The 24,505-nt window shown below is 47.8% G+C and overlaps 1 protein-coding gene across 1 annotated transcript in view; it reads right to left on the reverse strand.

The window, feature by feature from the left end:
• Nucleotides 1-24,505, reverse strand: part of pik3r3b (phosphoinositide-3-kinase, regulatory subunit 3b (gamma)) — a 238,229-nt gene that overhangs the window by 99,118 nt on the left and 114,606 nt on the right. The window contains exons 4-5 of the mRNA XM_083911191.1: nt 20,096-20,227; nt 4,910-5,102 (exon numbers count right to left, since the gene is read on the reverse strand). Coding sequence (XP_083767317.1) covers nt 4,910-5,102; nt 20,096-20,227 — 325 coding nt within the window. The remainder of the gene's footprint in view (nt 1-4,909; nt 5,103-20,095; nt 20,228-24,505) is intronic.

The following is a 24,505-nucleotide window of genomic DNA, read 5'->3' on the forward strand; positions in this document are numbered from 1 at the left end:
TGTGCCTTTTGATCCTTAAATTCCTGTTCCACAAAAGACAAATAAACAGGGTGTTTGTGTGTGTGTGTGTGTGTGTGTGTGTGTGTGTGTGTGCAGTGGTGTTCAGCCTCATGGCAGCCAAAACGTGAGTTTAAGTGCCCTCTTGTAGCCCAAAGGCGTGCTAAAGTGTCCTCTAGGAGCCCAAGGGGCGGCAGTAGCTCAGTCCATAGGTGACCTGGCTGGGAACCGTAGGGTCGCTGGTTCAAGTCCCTGTGTGGACCATGTATGGAGCGTGGACTGGTGGCTGGAGAGGTGCCAGTTCATCTCCTGGGCACTGCCGAGGTGCTGTTGAGCAAGGCACCGAACCCCCAACTGCTCGGGGCGCTGGTCACTGGCAGCCCCCTCGCTCTAACATCTCTCCTCAATTGCATGTATAGGTCCTGGTTGTGCATGTGTGTATTTCGGGCCTGTGTGTGTAACATGTATGATAATAAGAGTGAAAATTGAATTTCCCCGTGTGGGATAAAAATAAAGTAATTCTTCTTCTTCTTCAAAGGCGTGCTAAAGTTTCCTCTAGGCAGCCAAAATGTGTGCTTAACCCTCCTGTTGTCCTCGGGTCAAAATGACCCGCCACTGTGTTAAAAACAAAAAAAAAATCCCCTAAACGATATTTTTTTAACTTGAAATTTTAGGACTTTTCCTCGATTCCTTTTTTTTAGGACTTTTCCTCGATCGGCACCAACAGTAGAAAAAGTGAAATGTTGCTTTTATTCACATTTCCATGTGAGCTGTACTAAAAAGGTACAAAGGTCGTCCTGGGGTCAAAATGACCCGTGAGGCACAAAGAGTTGAAATCAAGGTCACAGAGTTATTTACAAACCACTGAATGTTTCAATGTTTGAGTTGTTTTAATCAGTCGCAGACGTAACGAGACAGATCATGGGGTCTTCTCACGGACGGCTGTGCCTTTGATCTCAGATCAATGAGTAGCAGACGTGAACGAGACAGTAGCAGAAGTAAACAACACACAGGTGTGATCGCAGACTGCAGAGATTATAAAGGTGCTGCAGACAACAGGGCCCCGGACTCTGTCTGTGCTGGAGCCGTGAGTGTGCGTTATAACGCTGAAGAGGCTCTAGAGCAGATTTTTTCAGAGGTCCAGCGAGACACCTCTGATTCAGAAGAGGAAGATAGGGAGGAATACAACCCAGAGCATGATGAATCATCTTCAGAAGGAGAAGAAAACCCTGAAGCTGAAAGAGAGACTTGGCAAGATAACATGGTCCTCAGCAGCATGTGACCAACACGGCAGGCATGCAGAACAAAACTTCATAAACATGACCCCAGGACCCACAAGGTATGCCGTTTCTCATGCCCATGACATTGTCTCTACACTCTACCTGTTTATCACACCAGCAATAGAAAAAATAATCCTGGAGATGACAAATCTGGAGGGTTTTCGCAAATACGGAGACAGCTGGAGAAAGATGGATGAGACTGACCTGCAGGCCTACTTAGGGCTGCTAATCTGAGCCGGTGTGCACAGGTCCTGAGGTGAGGCTGCAGCTAGTCTATGGGATGCACAGAGTGGAAGGCCACTTTTCGGAGCCACAATGCCACAATGCCAGCAAAATATGGGATCAAGTCATGGGTGGCTTGCGATGCCAAATCAAGCTATGCTTGGAAAATGCAAGTCTATACCGGGAAGCCGACCAGTGGACGCCCAGAGAAGAACCAGGGGATGCGAGTTGTGCTTGATGTGACAGAGAGACTGAGGGGTCACAATCTGACATGTGACAATTTCCTCACATCTTATGAACTCGGACAGCAGCTCCTGAAGAGGAGGATCACCTTGGTTGGTACAGTTCGAAAGAACAAGCCTGAGCTCCCTCCTGCACTGCTTGCAGTAGTTTGCTTGTAGTTCTTCTGAGCACACTGCACACAGACGGTGACGTTAGCGATCGTGAGGACAGGAAGACAGTCATCATCCTAGACTACAACCGCAACAAGGGAGGTGTGGACAACCTAGATAAGGTGATTGGAACATACAGCTGCAGAAGGATGACTGCCCGCTGGCCCCTGGTCATCTTCCACAACATCATTGATGTTTCCTCCTACAATGCCTTTGTGATTTAGAGAGAGATCAACCCGACCTGGATGTCTCATAAGCAGAACAAGAGGAGGGTGTTCCTGGAGCAGCTGGGAAAGGCACTTTTAATTCCACTCATTGAAAGAAGGAAGCATGTCCCCCGCACAGAAGCCTCAGCAGCAGTAGTCAAAGCTGTACAGAGCGCAGGAGCTCCTGATCAACGTGAGGATCCAGCTACCACAGCCAGTTCCCCAGCTAGGGCAAATAAGAGGAAGAGATGTGAGTTCTGCCCTCAAAAGACGGACTGTAAAACACAGACTGTGTGCTGCAGGTGTGAGACATACATCTGCAAAGGCTGCACACTTGCATACTGCCCTACATGTGCCAATCAGTTGAATTGTCTTCAATTGTTCAAACTGAGTCATTGGGATGAATGAAAGTGCATTCAAAACTCCTTTTTGCACTTTTTTTTTCTTAAGCTATAGAAATGAAGTGAAGAGGGAAAAATCAGTTATTCACACATTTTGTGGTGAATGACAAGTTGTTTCTTCAAGCATAATGAAATGTGGTGTTTAAATTCAGTTAAGCTGCTTATATTAGGGGTTTAGTGAAGACAGGTCATTTTGACACGGAGGACAAAGGGTGTATACAGAAAATGAGGACAACAGGAGGGTTAAGTGCCCTCTTGTAGCCCAAACGCGTGCTAAAGTGATCTCTTAGGAGCTAAAACTTGTGCTAAAGTGCCTGCACGCCCCTGTGTGTGTGTGTGTGTGTGTGTGTGTGTGTGTGTGTGTGTGTGTGTGTGTGTTTGTGTGCATGGTAACATGTCTTCCAGTGTGGCTCTCGCGGCAGCCTTAGCAGTCCAGCAGCATGCAGCAGTAAAGCCCAGACAGTCACTGTCTTATGAGTCTTGCAGACCGCAGTGTTTGTGCTCCACACACACAAAACAAGCTAACACAGGATTGGGTTGGAATAGCACGGCATGCTACGATAGGCTGTTCCTCTCTTTATCTCCAAGTCGTGCACGCCGGAGGTGAACTGCTGGACCAGGCTATGCAAACAATCAGTGCCTCTGACTCACTGACTGCCTCCACCAGATCCACATCATCTCCTCAGCAGCAAAACGCCTAAAAGGAGACATTCCTCAGTAATTTCTGGATCAACAGACACTTGTGCGGGGCACTGAGAAACAAAACAATACCAGGAGCTTTGTGAATGCCGTTCTCTCAGTGTTCAAACACCCAGCTCTTAAACGGCAGGATGTTGATATTACAGCTGAGCCAGATATCATTCTCTTATTCCTGTTAGCACGTACTGACTCCGACAACTATTTAATGACAATATGATCGGTTTCTGATCAGCAATGTAGCATTTAAAAGATTTTTAAAGGTGTTCCACTAAGCCTGTGAATGTTCTCATGTGTCCAGGTCGTCGTTACCCTCAAAAGCAGTTTCAGTCCAAAGCAACTGGACTTGGTTATTTGCCAGGAAGACGTTTCACCTCTCATCCAAGAGGCTTCATCAGTTCATGTACACATCTGACCAGGCTGGGACTGGACCAGGACCAGGACCAGGACCAGGCTGGGACTGGACCAGGATCAGGACCAGGACTAGACTGGTCAGACTAGCTGGTGTGAGATCCAGGTATTTAACCTCTCACAAGGCCGATGATGTCACTATGTGAAAGTAGAGAAACCATGGCTAACCAGAGGAGGAGGTCTGAGACTCCACTTATCGCCAATTTACAGTGCTGCCCTTTCATCCCTACATTCAACAATCTAACCTCAAAGAACAACTGTTCACAAATGTCCTCCTGTGACTCCAACCACTGTCGTTAAGACTCAATAGAGCACTAACCAAGTCCAGACCTACTTCCACCAACGACTGGACCAGGACCAGGACCAGACTGGGACCAGGACCAGAACTAACGAAGTCGAAACCAACTTCCCACCAACGACTGTCACTCTAACGACGGTCGTTGGCACTTGGAGCACAAAGGGTTTCAGTGACATCATCGGCCTTGTGAGAGGTTAAATACCTGGATCTCCACACCAGTTAGTTGGACCAGTCCCAGCCTGGTCCTGGTCCTGGTCCAGTCCCAGCCTGGTCCTGGTCCTGGTCCAGTCCCAGCCTGGTCCTGGTCCAGTCCCAGCCTGGTCAGATGCGTACATGAACTGATGAAGCCTCTTGGATGAGAGGTGAAACACAACACAAAAACATCCGTCCAACTGCACGTTAGGGCGACGCTCGCCGTTATTGCAGACATGTGAACCAACCACACACATGCGTGCGTCCTACCTGGACCTGGACCTACAACCACAACATTATTGGGAATAATTCAAGTTTGGAGCTTTTCCATTTTCGAGTCTTTACCTCCCAACAACACACTCCTTCCTCTGGCTGTCAGAGTGACACTGTGATTAACACCCTGCACATAAACCTGACTGGAATCTGAATACAGATGCAAATGAAACAAAGCCGTTAAGCTGGCAATGACACACAACATAAAGTCCTCATAAAGGAGAATGATGTACGCCGTGGAGGTAACGAATGCTGCGAGGTGAAGCGGTGCTTCTTCCTGGGCTGTGGTTTCTTTATACGAACATCTGGAAACGTGCGCGATGTGTCACAGAGGTAAAGAAAGAGGCTGTTTGAGTGTGTTTGTAGTCAGTGTGACACATGGCCAGATGAGTTTTACCAGTCAGTCAATGGAGCCTGTAGCTTCGGTACTGTTGCTATGGTTACCTGCAGTTTGAGACACCTTGAGCACTGAATGAAGGTTAAACTGTGTTGTAGCTGTACTGGTAGAGCCTCGTGCGGTGTGTGAATGACACCTGCGTACCTGAGAGGAGAGTGCTTGAAGACGACCTCGGCAAAGACCTGTCCCAGTAGCCGGGGGCCGGCCTGGCTGTGCTGGCTGACCCGGGCCAGGTGTCGGCTGAGGTGGACCAGGAGCTGGTGGTTGGCCTGAGGGACGCTGGGAGACTCCAGGATCCTCTTCAGACTCTCCCCACACTCCTCCACACTCTGACTCTCTGCAAGACAAAAGTAACACAGTGGCTTCTTTAGACCATTGGAGCAGGTGGATTCATGGTTATTTCGTGTGCTGCAGCGAACAAAGCACATTTATATACTGTAGCATGATGGTTTCCCTTTACTGTGACTACAAGGTCTCATCCAAACGATAAAGAACAACTGCAAGATAAAAGTGCTCGCAGTCACGTGGACACCCTGGAACTTTGGCGGGTCCCATATTATACCACTGCGTTGAAAGGAGCCAGTTGAGGTGGTTCAGGATCATCTGGTAAGGATGAACCCTGGGCGCCTCCCTAGGGAGGTGTTCCAGGCACGTCCAGCTGGGAGGAGGCCTCGGGGAAGACCCAGGACCAGGTGGAGAGATTAGATCTCCACACTGGCCTGTGAACGCCTCAGGATCCCCCAGTTAGAGCTGGTTAATGTGGCCCGGGAAAGGGAAGTTTGGGGTCCCCTGCTAGAGCTGCTGCCCCTTGACCTGACCCCGGATAAGAGGCTGAAGATGAGATGAGATGAGATGAGAAGAACACCGCCATCTAGTGTCTAAAGATCGTAGTCGCAACAACAAAATATAATTCCAGCAGTCGGGTTGCCAGGTTGGTTGCCGAGTGTGTCAGCAATCAGTCTGCGTCATGTCAGTGATGATTCAAACAGGGGAACGACTCATTTGGACTAATCAACTCATTTAACAACAGTATTTAACGTTAGCCAATCTTTAAATGGCGACACGGTGAAGTGGTGGTCAGCACTGTTGCCTCACAGCAAGAGGGTTCCTGGTTTGAATCCCGGCTGGAGCCAATCTGTGTGGAGCTTGCATGTTGTCCCCGTGTCTGCGTGGGTTTTCTCCGGGTTCTCCGGTTTCCTCCCACAGTCCAAAGACGTGCAGGTGTTGGGTTCATTGATGACTCTAAATCACCTGTAGGTGTGAATGGTTGTCCGTCTCTGTTCGTCTCTATGTGTCCTGTGATAGACTGGCGTCCTGTCCAGGGTGGACCCCGCCTTACGCCCGATGTCAGCTGGGATCGGCACCAGCACCCCCACGACCCCGACAGGGACAAGAGGATGAAGATGAATGAATGAGTCTTTAACTGGAAGGCTTTCTTTTAGCTCTCAATTCAAAATGATTCCTTGTTTCTGTAGCAACAACAGACAAACCTGGCAACCCGCAACTCCCAATTTAAACAGAACGAGACAGAAAGTCATCGTCAAACCCGTCAAAAACATTTTAAATACTGTATATTTATTTATGGGAAAGCAATACTTCCATTGTGTACGTCTCAAAGCGCCCTGTGAGTGTATTTTTTGTTTTTTAAATACAGCTTTTAATAAAGATTCTATACATTCAACCTTTAAAAAACACATTTTCGTTCTCATCCTTTGTGTCAGAAACAATCCTGTGCAGCCAACACTGGAATCTAATCCTGCAAACCGTACAACACTGATAATATTGGTGCAGCCTGTAGCCTTGCACGCATAAACAGAAGAAACAAGAAGCTCCGCAGCATTCAAATGTTGATTTGGAGTTTGGACGTCAGAGTTTCGAAGCTTCAAAACGTCTCGCTGCAGCCCTCCACTGCATGTCAAACTGTTAATTAATGCAGTAATAGTAAGTAAATAGTAAGTAAAGTGACCAACAACAACAAGTGACCATGGACGTGAGAACGTGGGTCGATTTGAAAAATAAAAAGCTGAACTTAAACTTTAAAAGACAGAGATTTAACAGGTGGATGGATGCTAGCTGACGAGCATCTCCGCACTCGCCTTTCTGATCTTGCCTTCACCTGAGGTTAGCGTCACGTTCGGAGCTGTTGGGAGGAAGGATCTTACGGGCTAACAGCTCCCTCCTGGTTCTCAACACTACATCGTGTTCACATCAGATGTTTGACAGAAGTAACTCTGGTGTTTCATTATGTGAGCATGAACCAGACGAGGTAGGATGAAAGCAGCAGACGCCCTGGATGATGCATGCATAATCATCCGTCCCCTGTTTCACTCATTAGCACTGAACACAGAGCAGGCGTCCCCCGCTGCGCTGCACCTCCATCCCCATCACCATCACCATCACCATCACCATCACCATCACCATCCTGAGCCTGTACCCAACAGCTCGCTGACTTGGAAGAGTGTAATGTATGGCCTTGGCGGGGCATAAGTGATTTGAATTCAGACCCAGTCCGGCAGCCAGCTGCTAGCCGGCTAGCCTGTCAGCCGCTCTGATGAAAATCACAGGGGCTTCGTATACGGATGCTTGTAAAAATGAGCCGGCGGGAGGTGGCGCGGGGGTTAACGCCGACCCTTTTCTTGTAGGAGCCGGGGTTCAGACAAAAGGCCGTGTTTGAAGAGGACCAGACGTATTGACGAGCACTCTCACCACAGGCCCTTCACCACTCCAAACAAGAAAACATCTGTGCCTGAGCCGGCTGTGTGCTATTCGGATTTGAGTTTATGATGGTTGGGGGGCGGGGGGGCTCAGTGGGAGAGCGCAGACCTGTCACTGAACCGCAGAAGCATCGAATCCATGTATCTGCGTCTGAACCTGCTGTCTGCTCAGGGATCCCGTCTGTAACTCTTCTCACAGGGAAAGTCAGAGTTTGAGAAGCACTTTTGGAAAATTACGCTTACTCACTTTCTTTCCCCAAAAAAGCTGCGAGCCGTGTTGTCACCGTGACGTTGCCAGGCAACCGGCGGAGACGTGCCACAGTTCTACTGCTCGTGGCCAACAAACAGCTCATTGCATTGCATCGATTTTGGAGATTTTCAGTGAAACAGTTCAAAAATATATTATTAAATAACAATAAAAAGGGGGCGCCCCATAAAGAGAGACTAAGGACCAGGTTTGACTCACACCCCTGGCTCTTTGCTGCATGCCCCCCCCTCCCTCTGTGTCCCCCATGTCCCTGTCTGGGTCGTGGGGGGCTGGAGCCGATCCCAGCTGACATCGGGCGTGAGGCGGGGTCCACCCTGGACAGGACGCCAGTCTATCACAGGACACATAGAGACGAACAGAGACAGACAACCATTCACACCTACGGGTGATTTAGAGTCATCAATGAACCCAACACCTGCACGTCTTTGGACTGTGGGAGGAAACCGGAGAACCCGGAGAACACCCACGCACACACGGGGACAACATGCTCCACACAGAAGGGCCCCAGCCGGGATTCGAACCAGGAACCCTCTTGCTTACCACCAAAAAATAAAAAATAAAGTAAAGTGACATGTGCAACCACATGTCCCTTATACTGGAGTAGCTTATTGGATAGCATTGGCACTAACAAATTGCATTTTAACGACATGAGTGCGCCTGTGTGTATTTTGGCCGTTCGAGCAGCCGGTCATGAGAGCCACACGTTTAGTTTAAAACAAAAGTGCAGCAGCAAGTGTTGTGGTACACATACCACTTTATCGATGAGGACTGGCGGCCCTTTTAAACACAGCGTAACTGACATCCTCGCAGGTGGATGCGGTGCAGACTTGGACATTCGCTCCTCAGACAGCTGCAGGCGTTTCCCGTGGATAAAATAACCAACACATAACCAAGTCCAGTTGCTTTTGACTGAGATTGCTTTGGGGATAACGATGACCTGGACACATGAGAACATTCACAGCCTTGGTTCGGGGCAAAGTTTCAGTGAAAGGAGAAATATTGGTCCAATAGAAAGGATTATTAGTATGAGTGTGGAGGAAACTGTTATCTGTTGCGTGCATAAGAAGAAGAAGTAGCCCGGTCATTATGAAACACCAGTGACCCTGAAAAAGAACCCTTTTATGTTTATATTCTGTATTTAATCGCTGCAAACGCATGAAATAAGCCGTAAAGATTCAATACTAGTGCAAATAACTGTAGGTTTAAACAGATGACCGGCAGAATCAAAAGCTCAAAACAGTCTACAACTAAACCAGGAAATAAAACCCGCACAAAACCGCATTTGTGCCCTTTAACCTTCCCTTTAAGCATCATCAAAGGTTGACATTTCAAAAACTGTCTTATTCAGTTATAAAATAGAAGTAGATAAAGAAGTGGACCCTGGCTCGTAGCAGATGGGGCGTGGGTTGTCCTACATTCGAGAGATTGGTGGTTTGATTCCCACCTCCCCAGTCCTCCTTGAGCAAGACACTGAAGCCCGTGCTGCTCCCCGTGCTGCGCATGGGTGTGTAAATGTGGTGTGAACGGTCAGATTAGATGGTCTGTAGAGGACCACCGCCATCTGGGTGAATGTCTGTGTGAACGGGTGAATGTGACAAACACTGTGAAAAGTGTGGTCAGAAGACTAGAAAGACGCTTTATAAGCACAAGTCCATTTACCATTTACCGTAATAAACTGGTCAAAAGTGTCGTAGAGCCACGTCGACACGCCGGAGCAGAGAGCTTAAGTGGGCCGCTGCTTGACATAAATATATACTGTGTAGTGATTTGTGCGATGCGGTGCTCTGCATGTGTACCCGCTGCATGTATCCAGATGTGAGAAGGCTGATACGTATTGATCGGTCATGTGAGGTATCGGCGTTTTTGGCCCTCTGAGCAGGAGCTGTGTTCAAATCGATGTCAATAACAACACAGAGAGCTGAGAGAGCCGAGTGTACGTTTGACATGTGACTGAATAGATGGAGAAAGAAGGAGGAGAGCGCCATACTCCCACAGGTTTACACTCATAATAACACAAACACGATACTGTGACGCCCGTTTGACCCTATTGGTGTCGACAGGGATGCTCGTTTTCACATCAGGGAGCGCGCCCTAATGTTGCAATCACATCGCCCTCAGTAGAAGCAGCGCCATTACACACTAAGTCAATCTACAGTTGGATTTGAACGTCAGGTGGCGCGTTCCTCGCTTTACGTGTGTTACCCGCAACGCCTCCAACCGGCAAGTTGAAGATATTGAACTTTTCAGCTGAATCGAGTGACGCTGTGGCACATCAGCCAATCAGCGTTGGGATATCTTAACATCCAGGGGATCAACATGAGGACCCCAAGTGAAGGAGTTCAAGTACCTCGGGATCATGTTCACGAGTGAGGGGACGATGGAGCGTGAGTTTGGCCGGAGAATCGGAGCAGCGGGGGCGGAGCTGCAGTCGCTCTACCGCACCGTTGTGATGAAAAGAGAGCTGAGGAAGGCAAAGCTCTGGATCTACCGCTCAGTCCTGGTTCCTACCCTCACCTGTGGTCATGAAAGCTGGGTCAGGACCCAAAGAACCAGGTCGCGGGTACAAGCGGCCGAAATGTGTTTCCTCAGGAGGGGGTCTGGAGTCTCGCTATAATGGCATAAATAATATCAAAAATGGGGTTTGGTTTAATGAATGTAAGGAGTATAAATGTAGGGAGACTCAAGGAAGTTCAGGGACACTAGAGGCGTGTGTGTGTGTGTGTGTGTGTGTGTGTGTGTGAGTGTCTGTGTGTGTGTGTGTGTTCTAGGTGGGCGGTGATGGATGGATGACAATCTGCTGCAGTCTGATGGGGGTCATGGGAGTCACCTCTCTCTGTCTGACCAATACTGATCATAGACGACGATCTCTCTCTCACACACACACACACACACACACATGCAGACACACACACACACACACACACACACACACACACACACGCACACACACACACACTCCTCCTCCCTCTCTTATTATAGATTGTTGTTGACCCCGCTGATCAATAGAGGTCAAGGCTGGAGAGGGAACTTGGCCGGACCATCTGGCCCCGCGGGACTCTGGGCGACCGGACAACTGGACACTGGGGTGGGGGGGTCGGGGGGCCGGAAAGAACTGGGGATTATTTTGGGGATTTAAATGAATTTCATTTCAACAAGGACGTGTCGTGTCTGCTTCCCGTCTTAATGCTGATCGTTTTGTTCACAAACAGGACGAATAAAAGCTAAAAAACGCCATCGCCTTCACTTACTGATGGTTTATTCCACATATCTTTCATACCCTGATTAATTATTTGCAGTAACTGGACAAGCCTTCTGTCCCACATCTTAAAGAAACCAAGGTAACTGTAGCGGTGAACACACTGGCCCTCATTTATCAATCTTGCGTGAAAACGGGCGCAGATCTGAGCGCAGCATTGGTCGTGAGACAGGACCCACGTGTGATTTATGAAACATTCGTATCCGACCAATCTCAGCGTACGAATGAGCGGGCCTTGATAAATGCGGCGGCTTGTTTGATTTAATGCAATTTATCGAGGGTAGCCACTAACCGAGGAGATGACTTTGGCTCTGCAGTGCGCTCTCCTGCAGCCGTGTGCCAACACATTCATTCACTCATTCATATTGAACTGCTTGCCCCTGTCAGGGTCGCGGGGGGCTGGAGTCGAGCTGTTTTGAAATATAAAAGAATGGTGTATGTCCCCTGGCCACCACGTTTAAAAGCGACAGCTTGGCGTCACACATCACCTCTACATTTATCGAGTGGTAGTTTTGGGGATTGATGATTGCGTAATCAGTCATGGATGGTGCCTTCAGACGCACATGAGTACAATAAATCGCTCCAACCACAATTTTTATTGTTTTTATTGGTTTTAAGAATCCGTTTGATCTGTTCTTCATATGTGACGGCTTCTGCTTAATGACAGCTGAGGTTTGTTTGTTATTTTCAGATCCACAGGCTGAAATGTGCGTACACGATCTCAGACCTGACGTGAGATTGGATCGTAGCTCCCGCTCACGTCCAAATTGATAAATGCCGACGTTTGCGAGGAAATGGTCGTACGCACGTTTTTCTGCCGTACATTTGTTTGATAAATGAGGCCCAATGAGTTGTTAGAGATGCTCTGAGAGATCTTTGTTTGTTCAGACGAACTTATCGTGAGTTGCTTTGGAGAACGCAGTTTGCCAAATATGTTTAATTTGATTGCATTACACTAAATCTGTCTATATGCAGCACATGCTAAATAGATTATCCAATCACAGGGAGCGAGGTCAGCTGTTGCCTGACACATCTCGAGGAAACAGGAACACATGGCCGGGTCATTAAATCCAAAAATCCTCTGAAAGATTCAATACAATTTTATTTACACTGCCAATGTATAACCAAAGTTATCTCAGGACACTTTACAGAGTACGTAAAGACCACACTCTATGACTTATTTATGATTTACAGAGACCCAACAATTCCCCCGTAGAGTACGGTGGAGACGAACACCTTCACTATAACAGACAGGAACGTCAGACAGACCCAGCTCTGTGGAGGACGGACGTCTGTCTTGATATGTTATATGTCTATAATATATCATCATCTTGCACGTGCATGTTTTTGCATTTTTGCATGTGTCATATGAGCGACTGTATGGCTTCATTTAGCTAAGGATCAATAAAGTATCCATCTATCTAGTCTGTAACTAATACTAGTTACTAGTGCCACATTGGATAGTCAGGGCGCACTCACACTGTCCTTCCGCACCGCGCCAAAACCGTTTTTTCGGGTCATGCCTAGTGTGTTTGACCAGTGTGAGTGCACCCGCTCCGCGCATAACTGCGGCACGCTTGCCGTCCACAGCCCGCCTGAGAGAGGTGGGCTTTAGTAAAGCACGTTTGCACATGTACAAACATGAGCGCGAGCACGAGCACGAGGCCTACGGTGGTTCTGAGGTCATTTCCTGTGCGCCTGTTCGGACATAGAAAAAAGAAGGAGGGACCATGCGCGGACATTTCAAACAATGGTGGTGAAAGGTTCACGTTGGTGTGATGCGGAGGTGGAGTGTTTACTGCAGATTTGGTCGATGAAAAGATTCAAAAACAGTCGACAAGACGCACAAAAACTCAGAGGTCTACGGAAAGATCTGGAAACAAAGCCACGCATCGCCATGACGTCATCAATGCGTGTGACGTGTTACGGCGTGATGACGTATAGGCAGCAAGAAGCATTCTCCGAGGCCCAGGTAGTGTGAGAACAAACGGGCCTGGAGGGGGGGACAAGGACCCTAAAGCACGGGGCGCGGTGCGGAAGGACAGTGTGAGTGCGCCCTCAGTGTCATCAACCCCCGGCATGGCAGAAACACTTAATTTTGCTAGATACCTTAAAAGTTTTGTGTGTCAAAAAAAAAGTGCGGTTCAAAGAAGAGTTGAACCCCAAACAACAAAATAAGGATATACTGTGAATTTCAGTAACGGCACATACAACAGGACAAAGCAAGGGATCATATCATGAGATGCTCTCAAACCCGTCACAAGTTAAAGCCTGCAAAGGTTTGGGGGACGCGGGGTCATTTTGCACTCTTGGCCGTTCAAAGAAAAGACAAATTTGACAAATGATGTCCAAGTGAAAGGTTGCACGTGTCAGTTTGTCCTGCATCTCATCTCTAAAGGAGTCGAGAGTCGCCCAGATACACGCTGGTCAGTTCTGCCTCAGCCAGCTGGCCTTTATCCTCACAGACGATGACCTCGGTGAGGCCATTAAGGTCTAACCAGCTCTCGCAGAAGTAATGAATGAGAAAAGACAGGAAGGGGATTAAGGATGGGCGTTAGGGGGGATGGAGGCAGGAGGTTAGTTAAAGGGATGAATAAAAGAGGAACAGGGCAGAGTGGAGGAAGTGTAGAAGGTCTCAAGTGACTCAACGACAGAGGGAGGACTACGGAGGTGGAGCTGATCCCAGCTGACATCGGGCGTGAGGCGGGGTCCACCCTGGACAGGACGCCAGTCTATCACAGGACACATAGAGACGAACAGAGACAGACAACCATTCACACCTACGGGTGATTTAGAGTCATCAATGAACCGAACACCTGCACGTCTTTGGACTGTGGGAGGAAACCGGAGAACCCGGAGAAAACCCACGCAGACACGGGGAGAACATGCAAACTCCACACAGAAGGGCCCCAGCCGGGATTCGAACCAGGAACCACAAAACTTAAATAAAGGTTAAGGCTTTAACTTCCCAAAGCAGCATCGCATTCGTACACGTCTCCTCTGCAGTCATCATTACTTTAACATGACAGCATCGTGATCCTCGCATCATTCAAACTTAAAAAAAACCCTGGAAATAATAAAACCATAAAATGGCACCGCCCTGGTAACAAAAGGCTGATTGTGGTCAGCGTGTTGCAGAACAGATGAGAGGAGGATTATCGAAGGATTACAGACATCTGATGACAACAAATGTGATTATTCTGCTACTGAAAGGAAAAAGGACAAAAAGAACACGACCGAATCAAAGATTTCTCCGAAACGTCAAAAAGATTGCACTAATTTGAGAGTTGAATGGAGTTTGACTGTGATGACGCACATTAACTTATATTTTTAGAGTCAATTTAACCTCAACAACATGTTTGGCAGGCAAATGGGATCCTTCACACGCATTTCCCCGCATGGTAGGATCCCGAGATCTCATGGTATTTTGTCCCACTGGTGCATGAGTGTCAAAGTGATCCAGTAAAGAGTCGCTGTGGCTGCAGGTTTTCATTCCAACCAAGCAAGAACACACCTGACTCGACTTACTCCATCACCTGAACTGTCTTCACACAGTTGATTTGTTGGACCAGGTGTGTTTTTGATTGGTTGGAATGAAAACCTGCAGCCACAGCGACTCTTTACTGGATCACTTTGACACCCATTGTCAAGAGGGTGGAAAAGGTGTCTGATGGCGCACTCACACTGTCCTTCCGCACCGCGCCCCGGGCTTTAGGGTACTAGTCCCCCCCTCCAGGCCCGTTTGTACTCACACTACCTGGGCCTCGGAGAATGCTTCTTGCTGCCTATACGTCATCACGCCGTAACACGTCACACGCATTGATGACGTCATGGCGATGCGTGGCTTTGTTTCCAGATCTTTCCGTAGACCTCGGAGTTTTTGTGCGTCTTGTCGACTGTTTTTGAATCTTTTCATCGACCAAATCTGCAGTAAACACTCCACCTCCGCATCACACCAACGTGAACCTTTCACCGCCATTGTTTTAAATGTCCGCGCATGGTCCCTCCTTCTCTTTTCTACGTCCCAACAGGCGCACAGGAAATGACCTCAGAACCACCGTAGGCCTCGTGCTCGTACACGTGCGCACGCTCATGCTCGTACTCGTGCAAACGCGCTTTACAAAAGCCCACCTCTCCAAAACGGGCTGTGGACGGCCAGCTGGCCGCAGTTATGCGCAGAGCGGTTGCACTCACACTGGTCAAACGCACTAGGCTTGACCCGAAAAACCTGTTTTGGCCCAGTGCAGAAGGACAGTGTGAGTGCGCCCTGAGTAGGTCGAGTCAGGTGTGTTTTTGCTTGGTTGGAATGAAAACCTGCAGCCACACGGCCCTTTAATGGATCACTTTGACACCCATGGTCAATAGGGTTGAAAAGGTATCTGAAAGTCCCCTCTTACGCTGCACAGTTTATCTTTCTTCCCAACAGTGTGTAGGGATTTCCCACGACGATCCACTGACGGCATAAAATAGATGCAGATCAAACAAACAAGAGAATGATTCGTCAGCCAGACGAAAGGTTACCGTGGAATGAGAGGGGATTTCAACTCTTACAACATCGACAAATCTCAGGGATTAGACTGAGATGGGACAGACAGGAACCGTCTTCATATGAGGACCACTTGACTGATCCCATCCATATGGATATATTTACAAAGACACACCCTTAAAGTCGAGTACACTCAATAGGACAACTGACTGATATTGGAATAAAAAGTTAAAAAATGCAAAATGCTGTTTTCTGGTGACGGCACTGTTTTTATATCTGTGTATGTTTTAGTCAGACTAAAATTAGCTCCTATCAACTAGCAGTGAACTTAAACCTGAAAATAAAATAATGGTCATGTTTCGTTTCACTTAAGGAAAACACCTCATCCTCGTGAGACCATCCAGATCTCTGAGCTCCGTTGTGTTTTACTCTCAGATCAGTCTGGTGACGTGCGGCAGAGCGAGCGAACCAATCAGCGTTGGTTTAGATTAAATGGTAAGTGCTGAGTATGCGGAGCAATTTGTTAGAGCGTGATCACACTGTCCTTTTGGCCGCGGCCAAAACCGGTTTTTCAGCTAAAGTCTAGTACCTTTAAGTAGTGTGAGCGCACCCGCTCCGCGCTCAACTGGGGCCAGCTGGGCCGCCACGGCCCGCTTGAAAGAGGTGGGCTTTAGCGGAGCCGTTTGCACATGTACGAGCACGAGCCCTACGGCAGTAGCGTTATGTCCGCCTGTTCGGACATGTAAATAGAAGGACGGACCATGCGCGGACATTTAACAACAACAACAATGGTGGTGAAAGGTTCACGTTGTGTTTACTGCAGATTTGGTCGGATGAAAATATTCAAAAACAGTCGACAAGACGCACAAAAACTCTGAGGTCTGTGGAAAGATTTGTAAACAAAGCCACACACACGCGATCAATGCGTGTGACGTGTTACGGCTTGAAGGCGTATGGACAGCAAGAAGCATTGGCCGAGGCCCAGGTAGTGTGAGTACAAACGGGGCTGAGGCGCGGGGGGGAGAGGGAGGGGGGACAAGTACCCTAAAGTCCGGGTCCTGGTCCGGGAGGACAGTGTGATCACGCCCTTACTCTCAGAGTCTGGTATCATGCGGCAGAGAAACCAACCGACTGAACCAATCAGCGTTGGTTTAGATAAAATGGTAAGTGCTGAGTATGCGGAGCTATTTGTTAGATGAGGGATATATCCAGTCAAACCTCCATAAGGTGGGGTGAAGTATGGACCTACATGACAGCCAAGGAAGAAGAAGTAGGACTGGATAGAGGAACTCTCTGCCCCTCAAGCCAATAGTTTATTTTTCAGGGATCTTCTCGCAGGACTTTTCCCTGCTGTACAAAACCCTCTGATTTCAAGGAAGTTCAATTTCAACGGGCTTAACCTCGGACGACCTGTGCAAAATACTTGAGGCATCCTCTCAAAGTGGTTTATCCTGACTTAAAATGTTTCCATGAATAAGTAAAATAAAAAGGGGTTGTCACTTAACGGGACGTGGACCACGGGAGGGGAAAAGGCTCTTCTATAATTGAGGGGGATTTCAGTTTGAGATCATGTCAGGGAGCTTAGCCCGGTAATATTTTGGGAGGAGGTGGCGAGGAAGCTGGTGCGAACTTCCTGACACACACACGCTAACGTGCACGATGACGATACACACTCATCTGTCCGTCTGTCTGTCTACGTATGTCTGGTTTTGCACACCACCCACGCAAAGCACGAAACTCCAAATGTCAAGGTAGGTCGTGAGGTTCATTAAAGATGGATAGAAGAGTGAGAGGCCTTAAAAGCTTTAGAGAGGACGCCTGCTGGGCGAGGCGGGCTGCAGGTGAATAGGTGAACAGGCAGGTCAGCCGTACGCAAAATGAGAAAAGAGAGAGAACCTGGCAATGAGCCACGCTTCAGCTCAGAAGTTGTCTTTCTTGAACCCTGAAGCTGTCAGGGGATTAGCAGGAATTTGATGCTGACGAGAGGGTACGGCCTTGTCGTCTTCACATCCTGATATGGCAGAAATCTGAAAGGTGTGACGAGTGTCGGCGCTCGTGCCAAGTGACAACAAAAACAAACCGCGGGCTCAGACTGAGGTCGGCTGGAGTTTAACCCCGTGGTGCAGTGAAAGTACTAAAGAGCGTATGACTGAGGAAGCAGCTGGAGGTCTAAACTCACACCAGGCAGCAGAAATGAAGATGCTGCTTACAGCGAAAAGGAAAACTCGAACCCTTTAAGTGGGTCATACAGTAGCTGAGAGTTTTGCTTCATAAAAGTTCGCAAAAATATAAAAAGTGTGTGTAAACTGAATTCAGAGATTCGTTTCAAAACAGGTTGTAAGAAAATTATTGGTGTCAACATGTGCACAGACTGTAAATCATTAATTCATTCATCTTCAGCCGCTTGTCCCTGTCGGGGTTGTGGGGTGCTGGAGCCGATCCCAGCTGACATCGGGCGTGAGGCGGGGTTCACCCTGGACAGGACGCCAGTCTATCACAGGACACATAGAGACGAACAGAGACGGACAACCATTCACACCTACGGGTGATTTAGAGTCAGCAATGAACCGAACACCTGCACGTCTTTGGACTGTGGGAGGAAACCGGAGAACCCGGAGAAAACCCACGCAGACACGGGGAGAACATGCAAACTCCACACAGAAGGGACCCAGCCGGGGTTCGAACCAGGAACCCTCTCGCTGTGAGGCGACAGTGCTAACCATCACTCCACCGTGTCTCCACCGTGTCGCCCATAATTGCAATGTTGACTTACAAAAAAAAACACATCAGGGAGTTGTTTTAATCAGTCGCTGACGTAACAAGACAGATCATGGGGTCTTCTCATGGACTGCTGTGCCTTTGATCCGTCTCAGATCAATGAGCAGCAGACGTGAACGAGACAGTAGCAGACGTAAACAACACACAGGTGTTATCGCAGACTGCAGAGATCATAAAGGTGCTGCAGACGACAGGGCCCCGAACTCTGTCTGTGCTGAAGCCGTGAGTGTGCGTTATAACGCTGAAGAGGCTCGAGAGCAGGGGTGTCCAAGTCAAGGCCCGTGGGCCGGATCTGGCCCGCGAATGAATCATCTTGGCCCCGCGGGCTGATATTTGATTAGTATTTGAACCGGCCCTCATGCCACAGCCGCCTGCTGGTGTTTTTCACGCACCAAAACTACATTACCCACAATGCAATGGTAGCCCGCAAATTCACTGTAGTGCCGCAAGTACACTTTCAGCCCCCCCCCATAACGGCTAAAGGGAAGGTGGACGATGAGCACAGGGTGTTTGAAGCTCATGTTCACAAAGCTGTGTCTTTATCTTGATATTAAGGAACATATTCTTTATTTTTTGCTGTTTGCCTGTTAAAATGTTTTCCTCTAAATCACTAAAGTCATAAGAAAATCTTGCTTTATTCATTTAATGTACAGGACAAGTTTGTTTTTGTCTGTTTGCCTGTTGGAAAATCACTGACAGATACAAAAATACTGGATTATTCATTTAATCATTAAATCAAATACGGTAAACTGTGTTAGGTCTCGGTTCAACAGGTTAAATGCATCATTTTAATATGTTTTAATAAACATTGAACCCGTCCGGCCCTCGGCTCGTAGCAAATTTGTTTTTTTGGCCCTCTGATGTGTTTGACTTTGACATCCCTGTGATAGAGCGAGACAACTGTGATTCAGAAGAGGAAGTGGAGGAAGTATCAGAACGAAGAAGAAGCTGGAGGATCTCCACGTTTCTAGAGACTTGAATGACGCTGTATTTTTTGTAATAAACATTTTGACGGTGTCAGCGGACATTTCTACAATAAAACTCCAAATCATCACTGGCACCCATACACCACCACATTAAAGCACTTAGAGCAGGGGTCTGCAACCCACGGCTCCGGGGCCGCATGCGGCTCTTCAGCCCCTTATTAGTAGCTCCCTGTAGATTCAGCAAAAAAAATATAAACAACGTGTAAATAACCTGTTTGTACAGGGAAAACATTTTATCTTGGAGTTCACGGTGATATTGAAAAAATATTACGTGAAAATATGCGTCACACACTTGGTGTACGGCCCAGCGCCTCTCCCTGCAGGTGGCTAATGTTGAGTTGGTGACACGCGCTGATGCTGGATAAACCCCCCCCCCAAAAAACATTAGCGAAGGGAAATAGTGTTTTGTGGACATATTCATTAGCTTTCACATGATGGTGGCTTACCTGTGTGCTTGATATGTGGTGAGGAATTAGTGAACAACCACAATTTTAGGACAGGTAACAAAGGCAGGTAACAGTAACTTTATATAAACCTTTATGAGCTGTGACATCAAATATGTTTCGCGGCTCCAGACAAATTTTACTTGGTGAAGAGGCGGAAAAATGGCTCTTTAGATAGTAAAGGTTGCAGACCCCTGACTTAGAGGGATTAGCACCGCATGTCCATCCTAACGTACTGTACGATTTTTTTATCAAACTGTTTGTTTTTTGTTGTTTTGACAGTAATTTAACTTGATTCCCGACAGATTTTACAGGTGTAGTTAATGGGATTTTGTGATTTAGGGTGAACTGACCCTTTAAGAGATTTCAGTGTGTGTGTTGCTGTGAAGCTCACGTTACCTTGAGCAGTGTAGACCAGCTCGCTGTAGACTGTGACGGGGATGATGGGGGCGGGCAGGTCCTGCAGGAAACCTCTGAGAGCATCAGTCAGAGAAACCACATCATACTGGTCCAGATCCACTGAGACTGGGTCTGAGAGAGGAGGACAGAGGGGAAGTGTTAGAGATCATGTGTGTGATATAGTAAGGTTTTAGTCTTGGGCCTAAGCATGAATGGGTTACAGATCAGCCTACGGAGGTCAGGGGCCCAGAAGATAAACAAAAGCTGCACGATATTGTTATTATTTCTCATAGAGAGCCAAAGGCAGCCAGGGACGCTAAAGGTGGAAGCATCACATTCAACCAGAAATCTCAATAACTTTCAATGTTATTTTTAAAATGTAAATTTCACATTGTGTTTGTTGTTGTCAGAATGTTTGCTTTGAATATTCATGGTCCCAATAAACCTGTGAATGTTCTCATGTGTCCAGGTCGTCGTTATCCCCAAACAGTTTCAGTCAAAAGCAACTGGACTTGGTTATTTGTCTAGGAAGACGTTTCACCTCTGATCCAAGAGGCTTCATCAGTTCATGTACGCATCTGACCAGACTGGGACTGGACCAGGACCAGGCTGGGACTGGACCAGGACCAGGACCAGGACCAGGCTGGGACTGGACCAGGACCAGGCTGGGACAGGACCAGGACCAGGACCAGGACCAGGACCAGGCTGGGACTGGTCTAACTAACTGGTGTGAGATCCAGGTATTTAACCTCTCACAAGGCCGATGATGTCACTGGAACCCTTTGTGCTCCAAGTGCCAACGACCGTCGTTAGAGTGACAGTCGTTGGTGGGAAGTTGGACTTCGTTAGTGCTCTATTGAGTCTTAACGACATCAAAGGAGTGGGCTTTGCCCTCTAAAGCTCACTCCTTTGATGACAACAGTGTCCACATCCTGGACAGAGAGGACAGATGGTTTGAAAGAGGAGGAAAAGAAACATCTATGTAAAAGTAGAGAAACCATCGCTAACCAGAGGAGGAGGTCTGAGACACCAGGACCAGGACCAGGACCAGGCTGGGACTGGACCATGGCTAACCAGAGGAGGAGGTCTGAGAGACCACTTATCTCCAGTTTACAATGCTGCCCTTTCATCCCTTCATTCAACAATCCAACCTCAAAGAACAACTGTTCACAAAGAGCCTCCTGTAACTCCAACGACTGTGGTTCAGACTCAATAGAGCACTAACAAAGTCCAGACCCACTTCCACCACTACTGGACCTGGACCAGGATATGTAGCCAGGGGTTTAGAGATCTGAACCACATCCACCGAGTATCGGATCATGACCATGTTACACTGAAATTGAAGCACCGTATTTCTGTTAAAATAGCCCTGCTGATATTCATGGTCCCAGGTGGTTGGATATTAATAATCTTCCCTTTTCTCAAGCTTGGTCAAATTTTCCACACAAATGATTTCACATTCAGACAGATTTCATGCTCTTCAGAGGATGAACCCTTGGAGTTTGGGGGCGCGGAGCACACGTTAATATCATGGTGTCTTTTCACAGGTGTACGGGACGGTATACGCAAATTAAGCAAGAGCCTAAATCATCCAAAGTGACTGTATTAACGAGCTCAGAAATTGAATTTAGTGCTGACCACGCACGCTAAGGTGAACTACAGGAACTAATGGGGTCCTGGCTTTGACCAAAGACTCTATATCAGAGACTCTATGTCACTTACTTCAGTAAGAAATGCTGCTATACTTTACACTGTCACTTTATACCACCACTACATCACTTTACTTAGTGGTACTGTAACTTACTGCTGCTACTCTCTTTACTGTGGTTTACTGTAACTTATCTCTGTAAAATGCTGCTACACTGTACTTTACTGTAACTTACTCCGGTGAGAAAGGCTGCTACACTCCACTGTCACTTTATATCACCACTACATCACTTTATCTTGTGGTATTGTAACTTACTGCTGCTACACTTCACTGTGCCATACAATCACTTAGTTCTGTGGGAAACGCTGCTACATTTATAACACTGTTATCACTTATTGCTCCTTACCACTTATTTAGTTTATTTAGTTTGTACTTATTTTATTTCAGTATGCTGCTAAACTGCACGCTGCGTAATGTTGTATATTGTATAAACCTACGCTCAACCATATTGTCTGTTGCACTCTGTCACATTTAGTTATTGTTTGATTTATTTTATGTTAGCTTTGTTTTATTTGATTTATGTTTTTATGCTTATTGTTACTCTGATCCTTTCCCACCTTTGTATTGAAACTGTTGCACAATCATTTCCCTCGGGATAAATAAAGCTTCTTCAATCTTGAATCTTGAATGAATCTTAACTCGGGATTGGGTCTGTGGTCTGTGTCTCACGGCCACTTCTCTCTGGGATCATATGCTGAGCTGTCCAACGCGGAGAATTTATAAATCTGCCCGCCTGTAGACAAAACAGCAGATAAGGAGTCTGGGTGTGTCTGCGTGAGTGCTCCGGGAGATTAGCAAAGCACAAACCACACGGCGCCACAGGACGTTTGTTCCTGTCCTCCATCTTTCACCTCAACCTTCCTCCTCTACTTCTGCTCTTCACTCCTTCTTCCTCCCCCGGCTCTTCTTCTTCTTCTTCTTCCTCACTGACCTTTCTCCTGTTTGCCTTTTATCTCTCATCTTCTTACACCAGCTCCTTTTTTTACGCTTGCGTTCCCCCTTCACCCCCTTCATCTTCCTCACCCCATCCTCCACCTCCGGCCCCACTCTGCACCATATGCACCAGACCGTCTGGAGTCAAAACGACAGTTAAACCCCATTGATTTGCCCCTCTAACTAATGCCTGAATAAACTTAACCAATCACCACAGGCCAGTAACCCACCAGGCCATTAATATCAATGGATGACCTCTTCACATCCCAGTGCCGGGGCCTGTGTTATCGTGCAGTGATTTGTCTGGGGGATTCGATCATCCCAACACCCAGACAAGAGCAGATTTGATGTTGCCATGGGGCCCAGGCTCGTGAAAATATATTAATATACTTTTTCCTTGTGTGGGTGGAGCGAGGTATTAGAGCGTGAAACAATTTGATTCCTGAAGAGCGGTTTGTAATTTGTTAATTTGAGAGCGCTGGTATTTATTAAGTTGGGATTTGTGCCGGTGATAATAATGACAAATGGTGATGGTGTTGTATTAGCAGGCACTTCAGGCACAAAAGACACTGGAAATACTGGCTGATTATGATGCTCGCTGTAACAGGGGAACCAAGCTTCTTTATTCCCACTAATTTCTCCCTCGTGTGTTCGGCTGTCGTAATTTCACGAAGTTGATAATAATGCACCAACTTACGTTACATCTAACTTTTAAAGTACTCACAGCTGGAAGCATTGAGTGTGTTTAAGGACATCAAGTGCCTTCTTGTTACTTTCTTTATAAAGAGTCTAACTGCATGATCACCACATGTCTTAGCTAGGCACGCCAAACATTGTAGCACACACAGTCTTGACGTGTCATGAAGTGTCAACCTTTCAAAAAAGCATTGCGGCCGCTTGTACCCAGGACCTGGTTCTTTGGGTCCTGACCCAGCTTTCATGACCACAGGTGAGGGTAGGAACCAGGACTGAGCAGTAGATCCAGAGCTTTGCCTTCCTCAGCTCTCTTTTCGTCACAACGGTGCGGTAGAGCGACTGCAACACCGCCCCCGCTGCTCCGATTCTCCGGCCAAACTCACGCTCCATCGTCCCCTCACTCGTGAACATGATCCAAGGTACTTGAACTCCTTCACTTTGGGATAAGGACTCATTCCCTACCTGGAGTAAGCAATCAGGATGCCCCCTGGGCGCCTCCCTAGGGAGGTGTTCCAGGCACGTCCAGCTGGGAGGAGGCCTCGGGGAAGACCCAGGACCAGGTGGAGAGATTAGATCTCCACACTGGCCTGGGAACGCCTCAGGATCCCCCAGTTAGAGCTGGTTAATGTGGCCCGGGAAAGGGAAGTTTGGGGTCCCCTGCTAAAGCTACTGCCCCGAGACCTGACCCCGGATAAGAGGCTGAAGATGAGATGAGATGAGATCAATTTTAACAGGTACTCTGAGCCACGTGTTAGGTTAATTGATGACTCTAAAATTGCCCGTAGTTGTGAATGGTTGTCTGTCTCTGTACGTCTCTATGTGTCCTGTGATAGACTGGCGTCCTGTCCAGGGTGTACCCCGCCTCACGCCCGATGTCAGCTGGGATCGGCTCCAGCACCCCCGCGACCCCGACCCCGGGATAAGCGGATGAAGATGAATGAGAGACTCTGAGCCACGCACAGACCGCGCTGCAGTGGCCACGTTCAACGCATCCAGCAGGGGCAACCAGACGTTTGTGTGGACCACGCCCGCCTTGCACACCGTGCCGACCACAAGAAGCATGAAAAAGACTT

The sequence above is a fragment of the Echiichthys vipera genome (genome assembly GCF_963691815.1).
Source record: "Echiichthys vipera genome assembly, chromosome: 3".
NCBI classification, from domain to species: Eukaryota; Metazoa; Chordata; class Actinopteri; order Perciformes; family Trachinidae; genus Echiichthys; species Echiichthys vipera.